The sequence below is a fragment of the Selaginella moellendorffii genome, unplaced genomic scaffold, assembly GCF_000143415.4.
Source record: "Selaginella moellendorffii unplaced genomic scaffold, v1.0 SELMOscaffold_2, whole genome shotgun sequence".
Classification (NCBI taxonomy): domain Eukaryota; kingdom Viridiplantae; phylum Streptophyta; class Lycopodiopsida; order Selaginellales; family Selaginellaceae; genus Selaginella; species Selaginella moellendorffii.
Window position 1 is genome coordinate 2,107,485 of NW_003314263.1, and position 10,347 is coordinate 2,117,831.

At 46.7% G+C, this 10,347-nt stretch overlaps 3 protein-coding genes across 5 annotated transcripts; 2 read left to right on the forward strand and 1 right to left on the reverse strand.

Annotated features, from left to right (window-relative positions):
- The first annotated feature begins 1,088 nt into the window (after nucleotides 1-1,088).
- LOC9660990 (UDP-glycosyltransferase 85A7) lies at nucleotides 1,089-2,744 on the forward strand. Its single transcript, XM_002962475.2, has 2 exons — nucleotides 1,089-1,687; nucleotides 1,736-2,744. Exons 1-2 carry the CDS (start codon nucleotides 1,186-1,188, stop codon nucleotides 2,635-2,637), a joined length of 1,404 nt encoding a protein of 467 aa, XP_002962521.2. The 5' UTR covers nucleotides 1,089-1,185; the 3' UTR covers nucleotides 2,638-2,744.
- A 224-nt stretch (nucleotides 2,745-2,968) lies between these two features.
- LOC9660991 lies at nucleotides 2,969-6,142 on the forward strand. Its single transcript, XM_024690094.1, has 13 exons — nucleotides 2,969-3,191; nucleotides 3,427-3,634; nucleotides 3,692-3,829; nucleotides 3,895-4,435; nucleotides 4,548-4,617; nucleotides 4,671-4,738; nucleotides 4,803-4,864; nucleotides 4,921-5,002; nucleotides 5,057-5,290; nucleotides 5,357-5,485; nucleotides 5,544-5,605; nucleotides 5,659-5,756; nucleotides 5,848-6,142. The coding sequence occupies exons 4-13, from the start codon at nucleotides 4,385-4,387 to the stop codon at nucleotides 5,859-5,861; spliced, it is 870 nt and encodes a 289-aa protein (XP_024545862.1). The 5' UTR covers nucleotides 2,969-3,191; nucleotides 3,427-3,634; nucleotides 3,692-3,829; nucleotides 3,895-4,384; the 3' UTR covers nucleotides 5,862-6,142.
- Nucleotides 5,281-8,983, reverse strand: LOC9660992 (long chain acyl-CoA synthetase 9, chloroplastic). Of its 3 annotated transcripts, none has more exons than XM_024690088.1 (13): nucleotides 8,719-8,983; nucleotides 8,203-8,653; nucleotides 7,993-8,073; nucleotides 7,666-7,926; nucleotides 7,485-7,616; nucleotides 7,249-7,422; nucleotides 6,960-7,189; nucleotides 6,765-6,882; nucleotides 6,582-6,713; nucleotides 6,395-6,529; nucleotides 6,123-6,329; nucleotides 5,791-6,058; nucleotides 5,281-5,739 (listed from the first exon to the last, which is right to left on the reverse strand). In XM_024690088.1, the coding sequence occupies exons 2-12, from the start codon at nucleotides 8,647-8,649 to the stop codon at nucleotides 5,894-5,896; spliced, it is 2,082 nt and encodes a 693-aa protein (XP_024545856.1). In that variant the 5' UTR covers nucleotides 8,650-8,653; nucleotides 8,719-8,983; the 3' UTR covers nucleotides 5,281-5,739; nucleotides 5,791-5,893. The 3 variants fall into 3 exon arrangements, with proteins under 3 accessions (XP_024545856.1, XP_024545842.1, XP_024545850.1); XM_024690074.1 differs by having other exon boundaries at nucleotides 8,203-8,660; XM_024690082.1 differs by having other exon boundaries at nucleotides 5,487-6,058; nucleotides 8,203-8,660.
- Between the last annotated feature and the right edge of the window lie 1,364 nt (nucleotides 8,984-10,347).

The window sequence follows — 10,347 nt, forward strand, 5'->3', positions numbered from 1 at the left end:
CTTGTAGTTTGAACACTTTTTCCTTTGTCTCTGATATAGCTCTCATAAGGAATTAAATGTTGTTCAAATCAATTGTACTCTCTTACAATATCAAACTAAAAAAAGAACTTCCTTGCAACTCTAAAAAAAATTCCTCTTTTAACAGCATTCTCAATTGCTAAAACCATTTCTATCTTTAAGATTGGATTCATGTAAGAATTATATTCACCACCTCTTCAGAAATCTGATGTACCAACTTTCCTATATCTCTCACAAAGTTTCTCAAAATTTGTGTAGTGGTATGTTTAGAGTAACACAAATATAACTCAGTTTTATAACTTGTATAATCTTCCTTTCCTCTTATAAAACCAAATTACTTATTGATGCTTCTATTCTCTCTTGTTTGTCCTCTTTAAGTCATTGTTTGTAATTTTTATTCCTCTTTACAAGTGCATGATCACTAAAATTATCATGATCTTCCAAACCTCCCAATTGAATAGTAGTAGATTCTATTTTAGTAAATACATTTCTTTTCCTAGCTTAGATACACCAAGCACAAAAAATTCTCAAGTCCCCTATATAAAATAATTAACAAAAAAGAAAAAGCTTAAATCTACTTTACCTTTGTCATCAGTCTTAATAAAAGCCCAAGGATAACAAAAGGCTCAATTTAGCTATTTCTTTTTTGATGTATAAGCTTCTTCCCCTTGTGTTTTCTATACTAGTATTTTAGCTCTACCTAGAAATCCAAAACCCAAACCAAACAAACCCCTTCTAAGGTTGTTTGGGTTTTTTTAAGCCAGTTTAACAATGGACCATGTTTTTTCCTAAAATCTATAAGTTAAATGCATTGAAATAGAAAAGATTCAATGTATAATATACATACCTTCTAAAACTGGATGAAGATTCTAAACAAGACAACTATGGTGTGCAGTTTAAATTCCAATCAATTGAGAGAGCAATACTGTCAGCACCTCATTCATTTAATTTGGAATATTCATTGTCCATTAAGAAAGAGAAAATATTCTGAAAGAATGGAAAAAAGGCTATATGCAAACACATTTTTCACGTGAAAGAAATTTCGGTAATTTCTACAAAAGGCATTTTGAAAACACACCCATTTTTGCAAGGTAAAATGGCTCAAAAAAGGGGCTGAAGGGCATCAATTTTGTGCCGTGTTATTTTGGCTCTGCATTTCCTGGCCATATGAAGCATATCCTGGTTCTTCCATTTCCACTCTCGGGCCATGTCATTCCCATGCTGAATCTCTGCTGCAAGCTCGCGTCGAGAGGTATCGGCCAGATCACGCTCCTCATCAACGAAGATTGCGTAGAAACGGTGGAGAAACTCCACGAGGAGCTCGTGGCCCGCGGAGATCTCAGCAAGGAGGTAGTCTTCACTGTGGAGTCCATTCCGGTCACCTGGCCTCCAGCATTTCGAGGCAGTGCCGAGCAGATCGAGTGCTTGTCCCGAGCAATCGATGGCACGGGGAAGTTTGCGGAGGAGGTGGCCATCCGAGCCCTGCAGAGCACCAGTGTTCCTCCGGTCTCGTTTCTCCTGTCCGATTTCGGACTATGGTGGAGCCAGGATCTCGCCAACAAGCTGGGAGTTCCCAGGATTCTTCTCTCCATCATCGGGTTCCAGGAGTTCGGGATCATCCTCCAGATGCCGCGGCTCATCTCCCAGGGGATTTACAATCCTTTCGCCGGTAAGTCTCTCGAGTTTTTCTTTGCTGGCTAAGTTCCATCCTTCCCAGAGACCGAAGACGATGATCTCGAGAACAAGTTGATAGAAGTGCCTGGATTTCCAGCGTTCAGGGCCTCTGAAATCCCGCGGATCTCGCAGTTCCCGGACGCTCTCAAGTGCTACTGGGACGCGCTCATGCGATACATGACTCGTGCGAGAGAGGCCAAGCTCATCCTCGTCAACTCCTGCTACGAGCTCGAAGGCGAGGCCTACGACGCCACCCTTCGAATCCACAAGCTGCCGATCCATCTCGCCGGACCACTGCTCGCCAGCCCGCTCGATTCTGTTGCTACCTCCGACTGCTTGAAGTGGCTGGACACGATCAGATCCCCAAGGTCGGTGCTCTTCTCGTCTTTCGGTACGTTCTTACAGCTTCCATCGTCCGAGCTCGAGGAGATTCTCTTCGGCATCGAGGCTAGCGGCCAGAGCTTTCTACTGGCATTCCGGACGGATGTTGTGGTTGGAGATCCTTCTCCAACGCTGCTTTCCTTTCTGGATCGTTACAAAGAACCACAGTCAGATCCACGGAGCAAGCAGAGAGGATTGATCGTACCTTGGGCTCCTCAGCGAGAAGTTTTACTCCATGGCTCCGTGGGTGGATTTTTCACTCACTTTGGATGGAACTCGGTGCTGGAAAGCCTCGCGGCTGGCGTTCCCATGATCGGGAAGCCGATCGTGGGTGACCAAGTTGGCAACCGGAGGCTGGCGGTGGATCGCTGGAAGGTGGCGCTGGAGATCCCAGAGGACGATGAGAAGAAGTTGCGCAAAGAGGCCGTGGAAGCCACCGTGCGTGAGCTGTTTAGCAACGAAAAACTCCGGGCCAATGCTGCTCGGCTCGGTAAATCTCTCGAAGAGATCGTCCAGGAAAATGGGTGCGCGTACAAATGCTGGGACATGGTTGCTAAGATCTAACAAAAAAAAAAAAAGGCATTAAATCATTAGACTAATTTAATTCTTAATTTCTTATTTAATATTAAATTTGAACATTACATTAAGTTGATAAAAACTTAATGCCTTAATTTTTCACTCTGGAGAGTTTAAAAATCAACGGTCGAGATCAGCCAAATCATGTGATCCAATGTGAAAAGCCTGTCTGTGAAGGATAGTGTAGGCCCGATCCCACACACGACCATTGGCTCGCGCTTCATCTCCCCGCGCGCGCATCGGGGCCGTCCAATATAGGCCCGTGCCACATCGACCGCCGGCAGCGCTCCAGCGCACGGGAGATCCGGCCGCCAGCGTGGGGGCATTGTACGGCTGGATCCCTTCGCTGGGCGGAGCGGATGGCGCCACGTCGGACGGCGAGGGCTAGTGTTGATTCGAGAGTGTGTTCTTTGCATGTTTCCCTGTGACCACTCAAAGAGAGGAAAAATACAGGCAGGCCATAGCTCTAGGGTTCCATCGTCTTCTTCTTAGGGCGCGCGGGGCGGATCCGGTGGGCGCCATTGATTTCGGCATCGGCACAGGTTTGCTCCTCGCATTCTTGATCAAAAGATCGATTTTCGCGTTCTTTGATTCGCGTGCTTGCTCGTAAAAGGGTATTGCCGCAGGTTCTACGCTGATTGTGAGCAATGCAGTGCTGCATGGTGTGTGATCGGCATGGCATTGCTCTCTAGGCTGAATTTTTCACTCTTGGCTTCTTCCTTGGCTTGGTTGATTCACTTTGTTTGAGAGATTTTGAAGCTTTTGCTGTCCATGCAGTATGTCGGCACCAGGAACTAACAAGAGCAATGGCACGGACAAAGACCCAAATGAGGACAAGACTGACTACACCATAGCCAAGGCAGCGGGCGCGGTAATCGCGACTGGGATTGCCTGGACTGTTTTTAAGACGTTCTGGCCGAAGAAAGCCGACGAGGAATACGAGCGCTATAGCGAGGGAGTCTCATCGTTCGAGTCCGAAGCCCAGGTATCCAAAACTTCTCATCTCCACCATTCTCGTGCTCATCTCTCAAGTTGGTGCCAGGAAAAAACCGAGGGATTGGCGGACAGAGCTGCGTCCACGATCAGCAAAAAGTTCCCGAAGTTCTCGCGGAAGCACAAATCCGGAGCGTACGAGGTCTGCCCGGGTGACACACTATATGGACTCTCGAGAAAATACGGGGTAAGGTTGCTATAGTTTCTCTACGCTGGAATTCTCACAACGATCATCGCAATCCCTCTATCTAGGTGACTGTGGAATCGATCAAAGCTGCCAATGGTATTCATAACGATATCATAGTCGTGGGAGATAAGCTCGACATTCCAAGCTACTAGAGCCGCGAAGAAGAACAAGAACAAGAACTAAGTTCATCCATCGGGTTTTTCTTTTTTCTTTTGTTTCCGTTTTTCTCGTCCCTCTTTTTTTTCTCTTGGTTTTTTTTTCCCTGGCCTCACAGCTATTATCATCCTCGTTTTTGTGGAGATTTTTTTTATCCTTGCGTTGTTTCAATGTGGAAAAATAGCATGTGGCTATACTTTCTAAACATTGTGTGTGATTGACACCTTGTAGAATTCCTGTCTAGCCACATTGGACGTTTGTATAGGATCGTGCGTTTAACTTTATCTCGATTTGGTTATTATAAGTGGGATTAGTTTAAGGGGTAAAGGAGATGCGCGAATATGCCTCGAGCTAACGCTTTTGCGCTGCCGTCTTTGCTAGCGCTCGAGAGGAGGAGGAATGGCGAATGCGATAGACCCTAATTTCCTGGCGCTCACGGCGATCATCACGGTAAGTTTGATTCTTGCTTGCTAGCGGCGCGCTTGCCTCCCTGGCTGGGATTCCCGAGCGGTTGATTGATATTTTGATGTTCTCGCGATTCATCCGGGGATTTTTCTCGTAGATTTTGTACCAGGGCTTGTTCTTCGCGATCGCGGCCACGTTTAAATTCGACAAAGTCACGGATTTCGCAGGTACTTGTATGCGCGTTTTCTATCGATTCTAGCCGCCTTGCTCTTCTTCTCAGGTAGCACAAACTTCGTTTTGCTCGCATTTTTGACGGCCGTCATCAACGGGACGTGGTTCACTCGCCAGGTTCGTTTGATTCTCACGCCTCGAAAGAAAAAGAAAAAAGAATTCTCACTTCTCACAAAGGCAGATCGTTTTGACACTGCTCGTCTTTGTGTGGGGGACGAGGCTCGCAGCCTTCCTGCTTATAAGGTACGCAAGTTCTTTCGCTCCAAACCTTTCAGGAACCAATCCTTGATCTCTTTTAGAATCTTGAAATGGGGAGAAGATCGAAGATTTGATGACAAGCGCAACAACTTAGGCGCATTTGCGATCTTTTGGATAATGCAAGTAAGTCTTTGGATTCCACACGAAGTTTTCTCTATGGTTTTTCTTTCTATCTAGGCGGCATGGGTCTGGACTGTGAGCTTGCCGGTCACGATAGCCAATGCCAGCGACATGGATCCACCACTGGAAGCTCGCGATGCGATTGGATGGTTTCTCTGGATCTGCGGCATTGTCATCGAGATGACCTCCGACTACCAGAAGCTCAAGTTCAAGGAAGACATGGACAACAGAGACAAATGGTGTGACATTGGCTTTTGGAGCGTCTCTCGTCACCCCAACTATTTCGGAGAGGTACGTTCGAGCTTCCATTTCCATTTATCACAGGGAAAGCTTACAAACCATATGTTTCCTCCATAGATGCTACTTTGGTGGGGGATCTTCGCAGCCGCCTCGCCAGTTTTTCGAGGCGGCCAGTGGGCAGCCATCTTCGGGCCACTTTTCCTCATGGCCATCCTCCTCTTTCTCAGCGGCCTGCCTTTGCTCGAGGTGAAAAAACTCGTTAATACTTTGGAGTGCGTTTCTAAGATCTTCCACCTTACTCCAGGCATCTGCTGATAAGAAGTATGGTTCCAATCCAGCGTACAGGATGTACAAGGAAACCACCAGGTGCGTAAAGCTTTTTCTCCAGATCTCAAAGTAGCAATCCCTCGTTTTTACAGTCCCTTGATACCTTTCCCGCCCACAAAGTATGCACAGCTCCCACCTTGGGTGAAGAAGACGTTCTTTTTCGAGTTTCCAATCTACAGCAAACATTTGGGTGAGAGATAAGCTTTCAAATATCCCATTTTTACCTGTAAAACTACGCATAGCAAAGCTCGAGTTTATTGATTCTTTCAACCTCATTATAGGTGTTGTCGATTGATCAATCGCTCGCTGCCAGCCTTGTTGATCAGCTTATTGGTAAAGTTTCTTCAAATCCTCGGCGAACGCCTTGCGTATGTTCTCCCTTTTGATCTTCAACGCGGCAGTCACTAGTCCCGTCTCTGGAGTCCATGGATCCGGCAGCAGCTTGATCTTGGAGGGTATCTCCGATTTTTGGAGGCGAGCTTGCTTGGCCGTCTGCGTAGATTCACATCAAAGTTAGCCAAAAAAAACCTTTGAGAAAACAAAGTTCTCAATGAACCTGAGAGATAGATTTCAGTATCTCCTTGATCGACTCCTCCTTTTGGCACAGGTCGGCATAATCGTTGTACTCTTGTCCTACTCGCTTCGCCCAGTTCTCCAGCGCCGTTTGCGATGGAACGATCAATGCGACACAAAAATTGTGGAAGGGGTCCGCGTGAGCCATGATACTGTCCACGTATGGACTGACCACCAATGCCGCTTCAATCTGGTTGGCAGCATTTTTCGTTTCGTTAAAACACAGCAAACAGCCAAGAACTTCCAAGCACGTACCTTTCCCAGTGATATGTACTCTCCATGCTGGAGCTTAACGATATCCTTCTTTCGATCGACTATCTCTAAACATCCATCCGGGTGGAACTGCCCAATATCGCCCGTGTAAAACCATCGCAGGCCATTCTCGTCCGTCTACGATCATCCAAAATTTTAGCCAACGAGTTTCGTAGGAGCAGCTACTTACCTTGTAAACTTCGTCGGTTTTCGCTTGGTTCTTGAAATAGCCGATGGTTACGCTTGGCCCGCCGATCACGATTTCGCCTCTTGGAAGAGGCTTATCGCTTGCCAAATAGCCTCCGGCCTCCCAATCGACCAACTGAGCAGCAAAGGAATTTAGCACTAACAGGGTGTACTGCTAAAACAATACCTTCACGTAACAATGAGGAACTGGAGGGCCTACACGACCAACGGATGTATCATCCCACTCAGAGAAGGTGGCCCCAGCGCAGGTCTCGGTGAGACCATATCCTTGAGCTATAGGAACACTGCAATTTGAGAAAAGGAAAGTGAGAGAACAATAAATAGAACAAAGAAAAAAAAAATCGATTAAATCATAACGTACCCCAAGCAGATGTTGATAAAGCGCTGAGTATCGCCGGAAAGGGGCGCGCCACCAGACAGCATTCCACGAAGACGACCGCCAAGAACACGTTTAACGTTTTTAAAGACCACGGCATTCCACAGAACCCTCTCTAATCCCCACGCACCGAGCCAGCTTCCTTCAACAGCGCCTAATCTTCTTCTGTAGGCGGTTTGAAATAGCCGCTTTGCCAGTCCACCTTTTGCTTCAACCTTCAGCATCATCATCGAACTTTTAGCTTCAAAAAACAAACCGGTATAAGCAAGCTTACCGTTCTTCTCACACCATCTCGAACGCGATCAAGTATAGCCGGAACAGCAGTCATCAAAGTCGGCTTTAGCTCTCCAACATCACCTTTGGTCCCCTTTTTTATCTTGCTAGATGTATCCGTCAGGGTCAATGGCGACCCGTATCCAATGGCAACACCGGCAGCACACATAGTAGTCTGCACGCCAAATATGTATCAGTGTCTTTTCTTCCGAGACGAGAGAAAACCAGAGAGCTTACTTCTGCAGTCAACTCAAGAATGTGTGCAAGAGGAAGATATGCGATGTACACGTCCTTGGGACTAATATCAGCCACTACTGTCATCACTCCTGCTATAGTTGCCACAATGTTCCGGTGCGACATTATCACCCCCTAACAAAAGCTTTTAAGTTCCAACTTGGAGAAAACTTTTGCTACTAACCTTTGGCAGCCCGGTGCTCCCACTCGTATACATGATCACAGCAATATCAGAAGCGTTTGGAAAGTGCGCCTGAGCAGTAGATCCCTTCCCCAGCTTTTCAATGTTCGAGAACGACTCAAGCTGCCAGGCACAGGCCGCCAGTGTGGATTTGTCCGAGTCATCGTCCATGTAAACGACACGCCTGACAGTCTCGAGACTTTCTCCCAGATCGATGAGCTTCTTTAGCTGCTTCCGATCGCAAATCACTGTAGTAACTTCCGTCTGGTAAAGATACAAAACCGTTTTATCCTCGGAGAAAAAAATGTAAAAGTTCATAGTTGAGGTTACCTCGTTTAAAGAGTGTGCCAGAGCGTCTTCGCCAAGAGATGCGTAGATCGTCACCACTGTTATGTTATTCCGAAAGCAAGCCTGCCGAAAGGCGAAAAGAAAAGAACAAAAACAAAATCTTTAGCAAGATCCAAAGTAGAATAACTTAATTGAGTTCGTTAACAACAAAGAAAGGAAAAAAGAATAGATGCGGCATTAAAGATCACATACCTGGAGAGCTATCAGCCACTCTGCCCGAGTCTCGGCAAAGAGCGCGATCTTCTCTTCTTTAACGTGTCCAAACTCCAAGAGGCCGGACGAGAAGAGCTTCACCTTTTCGAAAGCTTGGCCATAGCTGATCCACACATAAGGCCCCAATGTCACCTTCTCCAGCGATCTTCCATCCGGCCCAGCCTCAGACTCGACCGAAATCAGCGTTCTCGTGCCCAGCAGCGGCTGATCCGCGTACTTCTCGCATGCCTGCTCGAACAGAGCTGCCAGCGTCGTGGCGCCCTCCCATGGCGTCTCCACCAGCGCCGGGAATCGCTGGTTCCTTCTCGTGACCCCCGGCTCGCCTCCCACCTCCTCCGCAACGCCGCGCAGCCTGGATTTCTTCCGGAATCGCATAGCCATGGTCATGAGCACGGGGAGGAGGAGACTGGCAAGAAATCCCGGCATGGCGCTACCTCCTGCGCAGTGAGATCAAACCCTGGACCTGGAGAGAGCAAAATCCAAGAACCACATTACCCTAAATTGTGCCTTTTCCAGCTCCTCGCACTAAATATCGGGAGATCGCGATCGATTGATCGAGCCGATCGCGTGTTTGCCACTAGATTCACCGCTCCACGCGCTTTCGACAGCTTCGGATCGAGCAACAGTGCTCCGGCTATGGATGAATCGCCCGGCGACAAGGAAGGATCCTCGCGCCCTAGGAGGTGGGAGCCAAAGGATCGAAGAAGACAAAGAGAGGGGACTTTAAACTCTAGATCCGCCAATGTCGCCTCTCATACACACAATAAGGATGATGACGTGGCGGAAACAAAGCCAGTATTCTTGGCAGAATATTCTACGATTTAGGGTTCGCCAGGGACTTTAGGACTCAAGCTGGTTCATTTTCCCGCTGGAGTCCCCTTATTAAACCACCAACATTGAGCTTATGAGGTGAAAATAAATACTTTTCTTCCACAACTTTGCAATTAAAGCTTGGGACCTGGACAAAAGTTTCGTGTACCTCACCAACTAAACATAAGCACTCCAAGTGTGGATGATGATACCAAAAGTTTTTGAAAGAAGGTGAAGTCCATATTGGCTCTGTCCCATGAATGTCAACACTCTTCAAGTGCAAGTTTTGCATAAGTTGTAACATATTTGGATGACTTTCACAATTATACCTTATGCGGTTATAAACTTGCATCAAGTGAAGTCATATCCAAATGTAGCAAGCTATCTCTCATGAAAGCCAAGGACAAGAGTTTCTTGACGTTCTTGTACTGCCACCTTTGCAGCAGAGTTTGGATAGCTCCACAAGTCTAGAGCTTACATTCACAACACAATCTCCATGAATTTCCAGCTCTTGCAAGCCATTGCAATTGAGCTGCAATACATGAAGTGGCGTTGCCAGCAATTCGTCTTCAAGATCAGTGAACGCATATGCCGGCTGTAAGCTAAACTTCTGGCGAGGAAGACATGACTACCACTGGCGATTTCAAACTATCGCTGACCCTCAGCAAGGCCAAGAGTCTTGAGCAGTCGACAGTTGGATACAAAACTCGAGAGTTCATCATTAGTCAAGCTGTTAACCTCCCATAGTCTGAGCTCCTATATCAGAGAGAAGCATGAGTTTGTGCGTTCAGCCATTACAAGCTCAACTTCTCAAGCCTGTTACAACCTGTAACTTTCAAAACAATGTCTTTTTCTTAAGAAACTAGCTCTTTCAGATGCTGAGGACCAGCGATAGCCAGAGTTGTACTCCCATATAGGCTACACTGCGCTATATCTAGTACTTCAAACTTAGGGGAAGCTCGCACCAATGTTTGTATATCATCATATCTTAAATTCCACAAACAGAATAAGATTATTCTCGTGAGACTTGAAAGCGAGGGGAGCATTGGAAGTCCAGTTTTGAATCTTATATACTTTAGTGTCATGCTTGAGAAAACCCACTCAAAATCTCCCAGAAACCAGAAACTTCAACTGCTGACAAACACAACTCAAAGATGCACAATGAATTTTTAGATTTGTCAAGCTTTGGTCAATCCAGCCCCTCACCTCCATATTGCAGCAATCGCCTACTAGCTTCTGCAAGCCATCCATGTGTTTACTCGCCAAAGCACCATTTACCATCGTTTACCCCACTATATAATGCTATAAGCATGA

Excerpts from the sequence above, each read along its gene's own strand:
- LOC9660990 (XM_002962475.2), top strand. The coding sequence starts at position 1,186 with ATGAAGCATATCCTGGTTCTTCCATTTCCACTCTCGGGCCATGTCATT. Across the intron at positions 1,688-1,735 it reads GATTTACAATCCTTTCGCCG|AGACCGAAGACGATGATCTC; the intron begins GTAAGTCTCTCG and ends CATCCTTCCCAG.
- LOC9660991 (XM_024690094.1), top strand. The coding sequence starts at position 4,385 with ATGGCGAATGCGATAGACCCTAATTTCCTGGCGCTCACGGCGATCATC. Across the intron at positions 5,291-5,356 it reads ACCCCAACTATTTCGGAGAG|ATGCTACTTTGGTGGGGGAT; the intron begins GTACGTTCGAGC and ends TTTCCTCCATAG. Across the intron at positions 5,486-5,543 it reads GCGGCCTGCCTTTGCTCGAG|GCATCTGCTGATAAGAAGTA; the intron begins GTGAAAAAACTC and ends ACCTTACTCCAG.
- LOC9660992 (XM_024690088.1), bottom strand. The coding sequence starts at position 8,649 with ATGCCGGGATTTCTTGCCAGTCTCCTCCTCCCCGTGCTCATGACCATG. Across the intron at positions 8,074-8,202 it reads AGTGGCTGATAGCTCTCCAG|GCTTGCTTTCGGAATAACAT; the intron begins GTATGTGATCTT and ends GCCTTTCGGCAG. Across the intron at positions 6,059-6,122 it reads TACTGAAATCTATCTCTCAG|ACGGCCAAGCAAGCTCGCCT; the intron begins GTTCATTGAGAA and ends GAATCTACGCAG.